The sequence below is a fragment of the Aspergillus fijiensis genome (genome assembly GCF_003184825.1).
Source record: "Aspergillus fijiensis CBS 313.89 unplaced genomic scaffold BO72scaffold_16, whole genome shotgun sequence".
NCBI lineage: Eukaryota > Fungi > Ascomycota > Eurotiomycetes > Eurotiales > Aspergillaceae > Aspergillus > Aspergillus fijiensis.
Genome location: NW_024468992.1, coordinates 427,407 through 442,751, shown reverse-complemented (window position 1 = coordinate 442,751; position 15,345 = coordinate 427,407). Strand labels below are relative to the sequence as shown.

General features: G+C 51.7%; 3 protein-coding genes across 3 annotated transcripts; 2 read left to right on the top strand and 1 right to left on the bottom strand.

The window, feature by feature from the left end:
* Positions 1 to 211: 211 nt before the first annotated feature.
* Positions 212 to 2,995, bottom strand: agd3 (putative extracellular serine-rich protein). The gene is made up of 2 exons (XM_040944412.1): positions 716 to 2,995; positions 212 to 655 (listed from the first exon to the last, which is right to left on the bottom strand). The coding sequence occupies exons 1-2, from the start codon at positions 2,876 to 2,878 to the stop codon at positions 389 to 391; spliced, it is 2,430 nt and encodes an 809-aa protein (XP_040802724.1). The 5' UTR covers positions 2,879 to 2,995; the 3' UTR covers positions 212 to 388.
* A 2,154-nt stretch (positions 2,996 to 5,149) lies between these two features.
* gtb3 (glycosyltransferase family 4 protein) lies at positions 5,150 to 14,339 on the top strand. Its single transcript, XM_040950621.1, has 3 exons — positions 5,150 to 5,376; positions 5,425 to 5,514; positions 5,576 to 14,339. Exons 1-3 carry the CDS (start codon positions 5,311 to 5,313, stop codon positions 14,054 to 14,056), a joined length of 8,637 nt encoding a protein of 2,878 aa, XP_040802723.1. The 5' UTR covers positions 5,150 to 5,310; the 3' UTR covers positions 14,057 to 14,339.
* A 345-nt stretch (positions 14,340 to 14,684) lies between these two features.
* BO72DRAFT_467590 (uncharacterized protein) lies at positions 14,685 to 15,087 on the top strand (the record flags this gene model as incomplete). Its single annotated transcript, XM_040946844.1, has 2 exons — positions 14,685 to 14,791; positions 14,868 to 15,087. 2 exons carry the CDS (start codon positions 14,685 to 14,687, stop codon positions 15,085 to 15,087), a joined length of 327 nt encoding a protein of 108 aa, XP_040802722.1.
* Between the last annotated feature and the right edge of the window lie 258 nt (positions 15,088 to 15,345).

Genomic DNA, 15,345 nt, shown 5'->3' with positions numbered 1-15,345 from the left:
CGTTGGGTAGGTTTTGGATGATCGCAAAAGTTCTTAACCTAAACTCAGCGTCATAGAGACGTAAGAGGGTTTGACTTATGGGTTGTGTTTTTGTTCTGGGAGGATGGATGTGACGGTGTTTGCTGGTCCTGTGCGCGGTGGTGGTGATGGTGTGTACTGTATGTACAGGATATGTCCAGCCTCTAGTTACATTTTACAGTACCACTCCAGCTGCGTAAAAACACTAGCGATTGTATTCGTACCGTATCTCATCCTAGTGATACTCAATATCGTATCGTAGCTAATTCTACTAGTATATCCATGATGTGGCCATTATAACATTACAGATTATGTCCAGAGGATCAGAATCCCGTCAATCAAGCGAGTGTGTTGTCTCCCCCCGCGCTTTTTACAACGCGATGGGAGTGGAGAGAGTGAAGGTCACCGGCGAGCCCGACAGCTTCACCCACACGGTCAGGGGGTCGCTGCCCACCTGCTCGGTGGTGAATCCCTGGGTGCTGGTGGGCGCCACAGGGAAGGTGACGGGGACGGGCTCGCTGCAGGTGTTGCCGGTGGCGGAGACAGTCACCGCAGTGATCTGCTTGTTCGCGATGGCGTAGCTGAGAGCGTAACCGCACTTGTCGCGGTTGAAACGAGCGAGGAAGCCAGCGGACATCTATAGCCTGATTAGTGACCGATTTCAAGAGATGCTAGTTGGGCCAAGGGATTAACTCACGTCCTGGTGCTTCAGAGTAACGATAGGCCAGTCAACCAGGCGCACGAATTCCTGCACCACGGTCTCAACCCAAGCCTGGAAAATGGAGTACTTCGCCGACACGCCGTTGATGGTGATGGGGTCGACGTCTGCGTTGCGGAGATTGGCCTGGTGGAACATGTAAGGGTCGTGGTAGAGACCAAACAGGTGGCGCATGGTGTCGGCCTCCTCCGTAGCCAGCAGAGTACTGAAGTCGCCGCTGCCAGCAGAGGTATCGATCCACTCCTGCACAGTGCAAGCCGGAGTGTCGCAGTTGTAATAGATACGGGTGGCCCAGCGAGGGTTGACCTGCATGCCGGCGAAGCCGTTGGCAGCAACGGTGGTGAACAAGGGCCACATCGCATTGTCCGCGTTCAGGAGCACGGGACGCGTGTTGTCACCGACACAGTTGGTGATGCCGTTATCCCACCAGGCCTGAAGAGCATCGCCGTTGTGCAGTCCAGTAATGGCCGGGGGGATGATACCGTTGGAGGTGAAGTGCGCAGCGGCATCGATACCGACCTGCTTGAGCCAGGCCTGGTTGAAGGAGATCTCCTTGAACACATCCGAGTAGGTCGAGTTGTTTTGCTCCTCGTGGGTGAAAGTGTGGGAGATGTGACCCCAGCTGTTCAAGTTGGATGAAGTGGTCCACCAGTTCAGAAGGGCATCGAGCTTGGTACAGGTGGTCGTCCAGTCGTACGCGGTCGGGGTAGAGGGCCAGAGGTTGGTACCAGTTCCAAGCGGCTTCTGGAACTCCAAAGGAGTGTCGGGAGGAGAATCATACTCAATAGCCCCGCCGTTGCAGGCATCATAACCGGCATCACCGGTGTTGGCGGAGGCCTCGATGTTGCCGTTACCGTTGTGACCAACCTCGACGTAGTAGCTGCTTCCAGCGTTCATCTTGGCATTGATCGTGGGCACCCAGTTGGTGATGCCCGTCAGGTCATCGGGGGTGATACGGAAGGTCGTGCCATTCGGATAGTAGATGTCCGTCTCGAGGAACATGTCATCAATCTGAGTGTTCAGGTTAACACGGCGGTATCCAGCATAGAGACCGCGTGTAATCCAAGCAATCCAAGCGTGCTGCAAGTAGTTGGAGGTAGCACTCCAGGTGGTATCGAAGGAAATGAAGAACGCCATTTGCTCACGGCCAGAGAAGTTGTTGATCACTGCAGCAGTCGTGTCACTGGACACGACTGAGTTGGAGGCAAACGAGGCAATTTGTTTGGTGGTGTTGGTGTCGCTGATGGTGGCCGGATAGTGCCAGAGACCACTGGTGCTGACACCAGCACCCGTCTTCAGGCCTGAGGTGGGGAAGTCGCTGATATCGGAGAATGACACCAATTGTTCCACACCGGTGTCACAGCATCCGCCTCCGACGGCACTTGCACCATAGTTGGGGCCCGGATAGACGTCGTACTGTACCATGCGCACACCATAGGCCAGCTGATAGGCATACAGTTGGTTCCACTGGTCCGTAGTCAACGCACTCTGGAAACCCGCGGTGCCGTAGTCGTAGCTGACCTCGCTGGCAACCACAATACCTCCGAAGTTTCCTCCGGTGGTGGTGTTGAGCGCAGGCAGGCTAGCTCCAGCCTGCGGCACGACAAGAGTGGTGAAAGGAATGCCATAAGCGTTAAGGCCAGAGGACGCAACATTGGCCGAGGCAGTGTCTCGGGCAATAACCAGGATGTTGGCCGCAACAGACCCCGCACTCACCGCCGCGACAGAAGCAGAGACGGCGGCGGAGGCAGACGGGGCAGCCACAATGCTCGAGCTGAGAGACATGGTGGTGGACGCTTCGACTGACACAACAGAGGAAGACGAAGAAGAGGAGGAAGAGGAGGAAAGAGAGGAAGAAGAAAGCGATGCAACGATTGTAGCAGTAGAGCTGAACGAAGTGAGTAAAGTAGTAGGTGCAGCAGTGGGAGTAGACAAAGCGAGAGAGTCGGTGGTAGTAAACGAATGAACAATTGAAGTAGTGCCAGGAACAATTGTTCCTGAAACTCCAATGGTTGAAGTTGTCAAAGGAGCTGCAGTGGATGAAATGACCGTCGCACCATGATCAGGCCAAACACCTGGGGGCGTATGGCAGGTTATAAATCCGAAGAAACAGCCCGCATTGAGCAGCCAGGACGGAATCATGATTGCAATGTAGTCTGATCAACCGATCCTGCGCAAGACGAAAAGGAATGTCAGCCCGACGAAGGCGAATGATAGCGAGTGACTGGGTGGACCTGAGCTTCAGGACCCCTGGCGAAATCGTCAGCTGTGGACTAAAGATCAGCGGCTTGTGTTCTGTGGGCACAATCACATCCTGTGTGTTTATATTAACTGCCGGGGGGTGCCTGCTCCCCAGAGCTCGTAAAAAAAGCTTGATAGCCTATCGTTTCACGCAGTTTTTCAGGGCCAGACCCGTTAAGTCCGAAGCCGAGGGTTCCACGATTCACTCAGATATGGCGCACTTGGTCTCCGCTGGGTACTTGCAGCCCCGCTTTTTCAGAGATTCAGGTCCCTGGATGGAGGAGCCGGAGGCGATGAGTCGATTTTTGACTAGTGTGTTCATCGTATCTGAGTGACCCAGTTGGCCATGGCATGCGTAGTGGAAATTGCCCCGAGACTTTTTCCGAGATGGATTGAGGGGAATGGGGGGGGGCTCTTCCTTGCCAAAACCATTCGCTAGCAAGTTCCATCTATAATCCAACTCTCAGAACATCTGACAAACAGAGATGAGGAAAAAATAGACGAGAGACGAGCCCACATGGTGTGAGAGTCATGGCGAGGGAGTCTGGCCGTCGAACAAGAGACTCGGCGCACGGAGATGGATTTCCCAGTTCAGCTCACAGACTACTACTAAGGAGCGCTAAAGCATCAGTACAGTTAGCATCAGTTTAGCATTTTAGCATCAGGTGGCCATTGCAATGCCATTCTAGCGTCCGAAAATAGAGAACAAGTCAGAGCCTGGAAGCTAAGAAGAGGGCCCATCAGGAACTGAGACCATGAAGATTTGGTTTGATGGTGTGGGGTAGATAATAAAGGACATAGTCCGTAGTAGTAGGAGATCGACTAACCGGGAAGAAGAGAAACAGGAAGAGGGGGAAGTCAATCAAGGGAAGAGGAACCAGCGGATACGAGACCTTTCGCTTAGTATTACGAGACTGTGTGACGGTAGATGCGTTTTTGTAAAAAGGATTGCCATGACAGTACCGTATTAGCGGCTGAATGATTAATACACAGCTGTTGCGTACTGGAGGTAATGATACAACACTAAGCTTAATTTAGTAGCCGCATCAACTCCCGGGCTCAATTTTCTCCACATTATCTTTTTTTTTTCTCTTTGCCTGTTTGATTTTTGATTTTTGGTTCATCCAGTCTTGTTTTCCCCTCCAACCTACCATTCAGTAGACAAACCAAACCGGCTGGTTGTCTCTGCAATACCCACTAACTTCGAACGCAAGGGAAAAAAAAGGCAGGCAGACTGAAAATTCTTCAAAGGACCAATCGCATAATCGACAATCTCCACCGCACTCACTGTCCTGACCCCCTCCAGGTGGTGCAACAATCGCCATGGCCATGCATCAACAACGACCTCTCTCTCTCTCTCTCTGTGTGTGTGCTTGTGCTGCCCACACCCACTCCATATCCCCACTTTTGTTCAAAGACAGGAAAAAAAAGGAAAAAGGATCAATCGCTGTCATCAATGGTACCGTTCCATTTGCCTCTCGCCTCCGTTCGGTTTGTTCCGCTTTACACAAATGATGAGAGAATGGGTGTGCCACGCTACCGGGTTGATCCCCATTGCCATCCCCATGGCGTGGCATGGCAATCGCCCCAGCACCATCTCATCACTTACTTAATATGGAGCTGCCGCTTTTCACTCTCAAACAGACCAAAAGAATTAGCGCCAAACTAAATCCAAAGGACTTTGACACGCTTGGCTATTTCGGTCATCCTTGAGGCCGAAGCTGCGTTGGGCGCCACCGGTCGTGATTGCATCAGACTAGGTGGCCCCCGATCAGATACTGCCCGCAGCCTCTAACCAGACTAATTTGGATGGAATAAAAATATCTGGAACTGACATCCTGCAGCGGCTGACCTAACATCCTGCCTCCTGCTCAGTCATCGAGTCAGACATACAGGAGAGGCTGGCTGTCGGCTGCTCGATCACGCTTCTCAGGCCTCTTCTTCCGCCTCTATACCTGGCGCTGCCACCGTTCTGACTTTTTTTTTTCCTGCTCGCATTTTCTCCTCGCATTTTGCTTTTTTAGCCTTTCTGGCCACCGTTCGTTCGACCCTTTCAGAGCTCGTTTCCTACCCATCAGTTCTTGCCATTCGTTTATATTTACAAAGCTACCGTTCTCTTATTCCTTCTCTTCTTCCCTGGTTAAGACTGGGTACATCCCACACCACAAACAAAGAGACCTACAACCATGACTTAGGGCATGACGTTGTCCTCCTCCGAATATACGATCCTATATTCTTAATAGTAATCGCATCCGCTCGCTGCTCCGCTCCATTCATCATACATGTCCCTCGTTCTCGCGCCGTTATTGTGGACGCCTTAATCTTTAATCGAGATGGCCGAAATCCTCGACGTCTCCCCCGTCGGGTGGGCTGGGATGAAAAGCCACTGGTGGCAGTTTGTACGTAAATCTTGTACACTGTGCGCTTCCCATACTGACCTGTCATAGGTCTTGATCGGCATCCTGCTGGCAAGTGTAGTATGTGGGTGTCTCTATCTCACATACTCCGGCTTCAAGAGATTCACCAAATGGTATAAGGTATAGTCCGTCTGCAAGCTGACATCACATAAGAAAAGCTCCGGTCTAATATTGTTTCTAGTCGCGACCCCGTAAGGAGGTGGTGCCGGCCCATATAGTCCAACAGCTGGACAAGCTTGCGACTCAACAGCTTGGTCTTACCACTGCGCATCACAGCAAACAAAAGCCATCCTCTGTGGGCGTCTACCTGGGGTCTTTCACTAGTCCTCTGACTGAGTCCCACCGTCAATTGCTGGAACGTTGGGATCTCATCATCGTGGATCCCTTGAAGCCCGGTGTGGTATCTGGTCTTGCACAAGTGCAAGGCAAGCAGTTTGTTGGTAGACTTGACCTCACAGTGCTCCTCAATCAAGAGACTACTTCGACCGCAATCGAGAAGATTGGCAATGTTTTGGCTGGGAGCTTTCGCGAATCGGTCTTGAGTGGTGTTCTGCTTGCTAACTGGGAAGACAAGTTCACGTCAACGGTGCTTGCAAGACTGTGCGAAACGATCAACAACCTTGGCTTGGCCGTTTATCTCGAAACAGCTCCACCGAAGTTCCTCCAAGACCGGGATGTCTTACAGACGACTGCAATTTCGGGGCTTGTCATCAAGAATGCGAGCATCCTCCCAGACGGCCAGAAGCGGGATTACTTCCAGCTCGAGAAATTGCATCCAACGATCAAGGCATTCGTCTCCGAGGCGTGTATGCGTGACTTTTTGGTGATAGCTTGGGAGACCATTGACGACACCGCGTCGCTCTCCAACGCGGTAATTCAGAGGTCAATGCAGTGGTGCAATTTCTATAGCGCAATCCCATGGATTGGCCGCGCATCCGCCCTTGAGAACGCCGCTCTCAATGTCAAAATTCTGGAGCCTCTTTCTTCTTTTGGGTGGCTGAAAGACGCCGAGATTATGAAGGCCCATGATCGCTGGCGCACTAATCTTCAAATTGAACGCCAGCCTGTCGACAATGAATCCTGGACTTCTCTGATTCCGTTCTTCCCGACCTTGAAGACACTAATTGCGTCGTCAGAATATCAGTCACAGCTCAGCGCCAAGTCGACTGGCTCTCTGCGTGAGCCTCCAGAGTGGGTCGCCCAGGTTAAATCGCAAGGTAGCCCGTTATCAATTTCCATGGCTGGCATCGAGTTCAAGGAGCTAGGCTGTTTCCCTCTAGGCTCTGAAGCAACCCCTTTGGCCTTTGCTGAAATCCTGCAATCTCAGCAGCGGCTCAAGTCGCACAGCTTGCTCCATCCTGTTCCTGCTTCTAAGCTGCAAAGCCTGGGGCTTCTCCTTAGGCAGTTCCATGACAATTTGGCCTCGTGCGACTGGAGTCCCTCTGAACAGCTCGCAGCAGCCATTAAGCAGCTTGCAACCTTGGCCTCCACCGACCAACTACGAGTATATCTTGGATTGGATTCTGGTCTACGTAAAAGTACCGATGTTCGCTTCTGGGCTGTCTACCAGATGGATGCAGATGGGGTCGATATATTTGCATCAAAGAATGCTCAAGGTCTTACGGGTACCGTCTTGCACACATTCTTGTCGGCAAAGGGATTCCCACGCCACATCTGCTTTGAGGCAGAAACCGCTTTGGCGCAATGGTCAAAGGACCTTGTCGAAGACGTGGGTTTACCCCGCCGCATTGTGCAGGATATCGATGCCTTGAGCCCCGAAGAGCGACTCCTCTTGTTGCAACATCTGTCTTTGACTGACGCCCCAAGGCCTATGTCCGAAGACATTTGTGCTTATATCCGCAGACAACTTATAGATATGCCTTCTCTGGCCCAGCTCAAGGAGCTGAACACTACTGCCTATCTCGAGGGATCCGCTACCCTAGAAATGGTGGTAGATACCCGTCTCACTTGGTACAAGGAGCAAGGTTGCCAATTTCCTTCCCCGACACTCTGCCTCGCCTTATTCAAAGAGGCCGAATCTGTCTTCAACAATATACTACGCGAGCGAAAAGAGCTTGAACTTGCTCAGATTTCTGAAGCTTTGTGCCAGCTTGTCCAAAACCCTTCTATTGATGCTTACACGGACATGCTGGCCCTCGCATTGTTCTGTGCAGCAAGAAAGGGCGCCTTGGATGAAATTTACACCGAAGTGACCGACCGGAACCCACTCTTCAACAATCAATCCGATCAAGCCGCTGCTTTCGCTGAGTCTTTCGCTCTTGGATCGCGTTGTGAAGCCTACTTCGACATGGTTCCCAGTGCTTTTGGAAAGCTGCTGTCAAACCGATTCCGCAAGAGCTATACGAACGAAAAGCTGCCAAATTGGATCAATGGTGCTCCTGATATGGCTACATCGTACGCTGGCGCACAGATCGATGTGAATCCAGCCGATAAGGTCAAGCCTATGCGTGGCTATCAGCGATTCACATTTCTCAGTGTCTTCGCTTTCCCTGCGCTGATCGATATCCTCTTGCTCACCATTATCGGGCGCGGGCTGTATCTTTCTGCCTACATGACTTATGATGAGCAGCAGAGTGCTACCATCGCTCTAATGATTTCGCTCTTGTTGTCCGGTGCTATCGGCACGTGGATCGCTTGTGGAGGTCCCTATTATCTGATCTCAATGGCATTCGCCGCCGCCAACATGTTTGTCCTCATCCGATTGATTGCCGGAATTGCTTTCACGGTCGCCGGTGGTCTCATTGGGTTCATCGCCATTTCTGCCACGGAGAGCGCACGGGCCGGAATTATCTTCTACCTGTATCTGATCGCATTGACGATCTATTTCTCAAGCTTTGCCTCCCTCGCCAGTTTCAGCTATCCCGGCTCTACTTTCCTATCAGGCCGCAAAATCATCTTCGCGTGTGTTCCAATTCTCTTCATCTCGCCCATCGTGACAACTTTCACCGGCCATGATTCAGCCATCTACCTCGCGGTCATCTATGTCTTTATCATAGTCCTACTCTTTGGCCTTCGGTCTATCGCCTCTAAGTGGGTCACCTGGTACCAGAGCTTGAGAAGAACCGATGACACAGAGATCCGCAAGTGGTATGTTGCTACTTATGGTAACAATGACGAGAAAGTCTTTGGAAACCTCAGCGACCCGGCCGTGTTAAAGCTGTCCAGAGAAGCGCTTCTGAGGGACGTGATGGCGGAGAAGAACCGCCACTTCTATAAGAAACCCACAACGGATACCCTGGTTCTTGAATTGGCTAGAGATTGGGATGCTACCAATTTTCTCTTGGACTGGTACTGCAGATACGCGGATGTACCCAGGCCGATTCCGTTCAGCTCGTCTTGGAATATCCAAACCAAAGTCGGCCTGGATGTGCTCAGGAACTCCCAGAAGGGTATTCGATTGCACAACGCTTTCATTCAATGGCGACAATCGAGCAGAGAGATTGGCTGTGGTGTTCTGTACTTTGTCGTGGCTCTCCTGGACAAGTGGGTGCAACTTCTGTCTGGCGGACATGGCAATGGCTTGCTGTCCGCTGCTGACAATGAGTCGCAGAGAATGGCCGTGGGATTCGGCCTGGCTTATTACTTGATTGGTGCTGTTCTCATTGACACCAAAGCCCAAGAATTACACGACCTCGTTGGCCAGCACTCGTCCGTAGCTGTCCCTATGTCAAAGGACATCCGTGCGACGCAGAAGCGGGACGTACGATTCAAGAGGAAGGTCTACTGGAGAGTTCTGTTCAGATTCCTTATGTGGCATGTATGGAGTCTTGCGCTTGCTACAGCCCTTCTGTGGACTTTCCAGTCCTCTGTCGAAGCCATGATTACGTTCTGCGCGTACATTTTGGCTTACACTGGGTTGCTTTGGTATCAGTATACCAAAATATTCACTGGTCCTCATGCTTTCAAGACCCTTCTTCTTGGATGCGCTGTCGGCTTACCTTTGGGAATCGCCCTCAAAGTCTGTCTCCCGCATTTCCCCTACTCTCAAGTAATCGGATTAGGCTCGGCCACTTGGACAGTCGCTTTCCTCTCCCTTTTCTCTGCGAAGATGGGGATGCCCAAGAAGGTTGACTCACCTGTCGAATTGGGAAAGACTTTCCATGCCTACACGGCTCCATGGGCCGACCCCGAGTGGTCCCAGCAAGAACTGCAAACATTCCACGAGAAAATCGCACAAATACCTTCGGACGCGCGCTTGAAACTGGAGCCACAAAATCATCCCGGTGTCGAAGTCAAGGAAATCTTGCTTTCTCGCAGAAAGGAACCTAGAATCGAGGATGCTTTCCCAAGAGCAGAGGAATTGATCAGTCTTGCCCTTGGGGCGTGGGGAAAAGGAGAAATTACCGTGGAGCTTGTGCCGTCTGGGTCACTGGGCCCTGGCATTCACGCGCTCAGCTGCAGCACAACGACACACCTCAGCATTGCCATTGGTGTTGGACGTGGACTCGATCAGCGCATTGATGTCAGTGCCAATTGCCAAGTCATTGCTGAAACATTGCTTCACGCCGTCGCCGAATCAATGCTGCACATCCCTCACGAGTATGCTATTCTGTCCGAGTCTCTCGTCACCGCCGGTGTGACTGAAACTATGGCTCGCCAGCTGCGAGCGGAATCTAACACCGCGGTCGTTATTCGCTGGGCTAAGAAGGAACTACTCAAACACCTGTGCCTTGGCTTTGAGTGTGATGCTCATTGGGAAAAGCTTCCCAAGGACATCAGAAACTCTCTCTTGAACCGTTGCCTTGGCCAGCCTTGTCAGCTGTCAAGCGAGGATCGGAAATGGCTTGAAGGTCGTCTTTGCCAGTTCGATACGGAGGATCTTGATGTGCATGTGGCGCGCTGCAACCTTGGTGCTGCTACCGCTGTCAGCATTCTCGATTATGCACACTATGGCACAGGCGAAGCTGTTGTGTTCCAAGATCCAGAGACTCCAGACTACATCCCTTATGTCTCCAAGAGGCTCCCTGCAATCATTCATCTTTTTGCAAAACCCTGGCACTCACTCTATTATTCATTGGCATCAACGATCAAGTTTATCGTTGTTGCTCTCATCGCTGATCCTGAATTCCAGCGAGAATTCGACCATGTCATGAGTCAGCGTCATGCTATCATTCGTGTACCAGCCACCCTGGCCTTGAGCTCGATTTGGTCGTATTCGAGGATCGTGCAGAATCTAGGCCTCTCATTCTTTCTGTTTCACGGCCGCAGCAATGTGAAACAGCTCTGGGATGAGACGAAAGGAATGACTATCAGCATCAAGAAGAGCCGCTTTGTTATTCAGAGCTTGGATGGAACATTCTCTGCTTTCAAGCACGATGAAGCTGATGGAGGGTTCAAGATCTACTACTACGCGGGACAGCACAAGGCCGAGCCGGAAGGCACGAAGAGTCTCAGCTACGTCTGCGTCTATTCCAAGGATATGCTACTCATGGTCAGACAAGAATTCAAAGGTGGGAAGGTGATCAATGAGTATCATTATGACTACCGTGCCCCGTCCAAGAAGGGATTCTCCTTGTCCAAGCTGTCTTCTGCCAAGGTTCCAATGGGACGCCGCTGTGTGCGCGGAGAAAATCATCTTCAGAGCGTGCAATACAACAAGAAGGGCCTCATAGAAGCAGGATCCTACATGAAGGACGGCAATCTGATTCGATTCAAGTATCATTATCGCAAGAATCCTCGGTTTGGAGATGAGTTGCTTCGGGCCGAGTTCGCTCTCTCGCATATCACCTGTACTGTCTCTTGGTGTGCGCCTCCTCTGCGCCATCCCCAGAAGATTGATCGCTGGATACCTCATTCCAAGGTGACGGAGGCCTCGTTTGTTCAAGGTGCGGACGTCTACGAGTCTCGCTGGCTTTACGATCACAAGTTTCACCCCACGATCTTCACCACACTCAACGGACAGAAAATTCAGACCCCACCCATGATCGAGCATGACTACCTCGCTGTACTGGCCAAACCCCGATACACCAGCTTTGTGCATGACAATCCTCTTTTGTATTGTGACAGTCTGAGTTCAAGTATTCTTACCCGGTTCTTCGGTTTGACAACGAAGCGCTTTCCCGTGTCCACTTCTCGTGCACGTTCGTTGATCTGGAAGGCTTGGAAGGACCGCGTGGACTTCGACGGCATTATTGTTCGGTGGATGGACGAACGCCTACTGAGAAGAGACAAGACGCTTGCTCCTTACTGGCGCAGCAGAGATCGCGGCGATCTTGCCTCAGCCAAGAAATATCTGGACTTACGCGCCGATACAATTACGGCCAGTGCAGACCTGGACGACAACATCTCCAGTTGGACTCCCTTGGCTGTCAAGATTAGTGATCTGTTCAACTTCGGACCAGGCGGTGATGCTGTTGTCAACACAAGATCTAAGGACTTTGGCTCTGATACCGAGAAATCACTGCACGTCATGGCTGCGGACAATGGTACCTGGCCAAACGAAGGAGGTGGTGTTTCCGCTTGCCGCCGTGATATGATCAATTCCCTGCGGACGATCAAGTGGCATATGATCTGCGAATCTGCAAACGACTTTGGTGTTCCCAAGCATCAGACAGAGCAGAACATCTTGTCACTGAAAGTGGTTCCTCTTTGGGGTCTCGACTTCCTCACGCCCACGCATGGTCTCTTCAAGAACAAACTTGACTCCGAGGTCGAAAACGTCACTTCCGCCAGCGAGATGGACATCAAAATGAACTTCATCCCTATCTTGACGGCCTTGGTGAAGGGAGCCCGTGCTATCCACCTTTCCAAGGCTGATATCCAGCAGGCAACTAGAGCCTTGGTGAACCTTAATACCTATTTCCAAGACTCGCGTCATTGGACTCAGATCTGGGACAGTGAAATTGTGAAGGAGAGCTGGCGCGATCTCTGGCTGACTCAGGAGATGCCCAATGCAACCCCTTCGTCAGAATGGTACGACACTGAGCTTCCCACCTTGGCATCTCTCGACATCGCCCTTGAGCTCTGGTATCGCTACCTCTTCATCTTCTCCATTCCGATCCCTGAAAAGATTCCCAATGTTTTCCAGGCATCACATCACAGCGTCAGTGCGTCATATGGAGTTGTCTGCAAGATCAAGAGAAACTGTACATTGCAAATCTGGGACCATGCCATCAGCTGGCGTGAGACGAATCTCTGTCTTTCTTCTGCCCTCTGCAAGCTTTCGCCTTTTGTTCGCAATGCTCTTCTGGGCTTGATGCGAGTCACATCGGTTCTCACGCTGCACCACGCTGATATCATCCTGCCATGTGCCGACTTCTTCAACCCAGGCTGGGAAGTCGAAATTGGTACCTGTCAAGGAACCATTGAGCATCGCAATGTCTTCCGTCGCAAGGTTGATCCCGTGGTCAACGGTATCACCGACATGCAGAAGTTTGCTCCAGTTAAGGAGATCAAATCGCAGCGCCCTACAGTCACTATGCTGTCCCACGTTTGGTACGCCAAGGATATCAAGACAGCGCTCCTTGCCGCGGATATCATCATCAATCAATGGAAGTTTGATGACTACCATTTGGACATTTACGGTGCTATCGACAAGGCCCCAACATATTCCACAGAATGCCAAGAGATCATTGCTTCGAAGGGACTTCGTGGTCGAGTCACTTTGCGTGGTACTGCTGACCCGATGAAGGTGCTGGAGAATACTTGGCTCTTCCTGAACTCGTCTTTGTCTGAAGGTTTACCGCTGGCGCTGGGCGAGGCTGCTCTTACCGGTGCACCCGTTGTCTGTACTGATGTCGGAGCTTCCCTGCGTGTGTTGAGTGACCCCGATGACTTCTCCCGCTTCAGCGCCGTGGTTGCACCGAACGATGCCTTGGCTCTCGCCCGCGCGCAGATCACCATGCTTGGACTTCTTGGGGAATGGAGTAAATTTGCCGACGATACCGAGGCACCTCCTGTCTTGACTTCTGCACCTACCCCGGAGGATGTTGCTAAGATCACGCGTCGCATGTACGATAAGAGCGAACACCGCCGCAAGCTGGGTATGATGACTCGCAAGATTGTGCAGAAGTCCTTCAGTGGTGATCGGTACCTGCGTGAGCATGAGCAGATGCTCTGGATCGGAAAGTCCGCTAAGATCATGGCTAGCCGCCCCCACGCTAGTCTTAGCGAGCCCGCTGATGTTGCCACCGCTCTGCAGCAAACTATGCCAATTGACGAAGAAGTTATTACCATCCCACGCAGCGCAGTGAACTCCTGGCGCTCGTCCGCTGCGTCCGGCATGTCAAGCTTCTACAGCTCCGTGTCCAACTTCCCTATGCTGAATGCGAATCAACGCCCGTCGTCCATCCGGTCAAGCCTGAGCAATGCTTCTACCGACGCTAGCTCCTTCCTCCCTCTCCCGAGCAATGCCTCTTTGCCTGTCTTTGCGCCTCGTCAAACCCTCTCCTGGTCCGGGCTCACGGGTAACAAGTCGTCCAACGGTCACCTTTCCCCAACCGGCCGGCTCTCCCCCGTACTCAATCGCAACGGGCATCACTCCCGCACTCACTCACTCTCTACGGCTGGTCGAGAGCAACTGCGTGGACTTCAACGCGAGGACCTACGGCAGTACCGTAACTCGGACGTGAGTTTGGTCATGCGTGACGAGTTTCTCCAGTCCAGCTACTTCCGGGGTCTTGACAGTGGCAACAATGTCTGAATGACAGGTTGTCTCTCTTTTGATGCCGCTGCAGCTCGATCTTATACCCTGGTTGTTCCTGGCTCGATTCATTGTATCCGATCTTGTCAATACTTGTTGCTCTTTTCGTCAAAATAAATATCCCTATTTGTTGTACATATAATCATGTGTCAATGTTTTGTTCTTGTGTTTCCCTCGCATAGCTTCGATATCACTCCCCACTTCCCATACAGCTCTTTTGCTATCTCCAAGAAGACGTTGCGATTCAACCACACATGCTTGTTTGCACACTCTTTCTCCTGGTTGTATAAAAGTCACAGCATTGGGGCGATGATTGGCGGAACTCTACTTTCCTTGATAGACTACACACACCAAGAGCGTTGAGAATTATTCAATTGGAAACCGTCGACATTGAAAGCATCATAAATAGTAGCATAAATGTACATCAGTGGACTAAAAGGATCATTCTTGTCTCGATCTGATTTGTTGTCAAGACAAAAAAAAAACACGTGATGCGAGACCGCAAAGACGTCATTGCCATCGATCGTCTTCCCCGCTCTCATTGCAACTCGAAGGAGAGATCAAACCTACCTCCAAACACGACCCTCTTGGACGGAGTACAAGGGAGAAGAAGAGGTTTCAGCGCACAATGACTGCACCCGAGCTTGAGACCTACCCCGTCGGCAGCCGCAAAGAATCCGAGCGCATGGTCCGGGATTGGGGATTTAGCCATGTCTTCACCTGGACAGATGGGAGGTATGTCTACCCTACCAGCGACGACACAAGTCCGATATGCTGAATATGCGATCCGCTGACGAAAACCGTCATCCAGCAATGCGCACTACCCGCCTCATTCGCACTCTGGGTTGACGACCCATCTGATCCGCCAAGGGAGTCTGACCATCACGTACCCGGAGGATAATGCTGCGATCCATGGAGGAGAGGTCAAGAAGGAGACGTGCGGCGTGGGCGCGAGGTTAGATGTGCCGGCGGGAAAAGTACATGAGGTGTGGATTGGACCAGAGGGATGTGAGTATGTTATTGGAGAATGAATGTGGAAGTCATGGTCCATCCATCTACTGTATCGTCTTTTGCGACTTCAATGCGACCTGCCACCGACCCGTCGGGAGTCACCCCGTGATTGATTCTTCACCGCTATTTTACTTTGCACCACTGCTGGCATCGTGGACTCCTACCCTGAACTGCTTGAGGAATGCGTAGAATTCGGCAGAAAAGAGAAGGAGAGATATTCTGGCTGGATCATGCAGCAGACAGATCATATCGATCTGGGCAGTCTTTTTGCCTGCAAG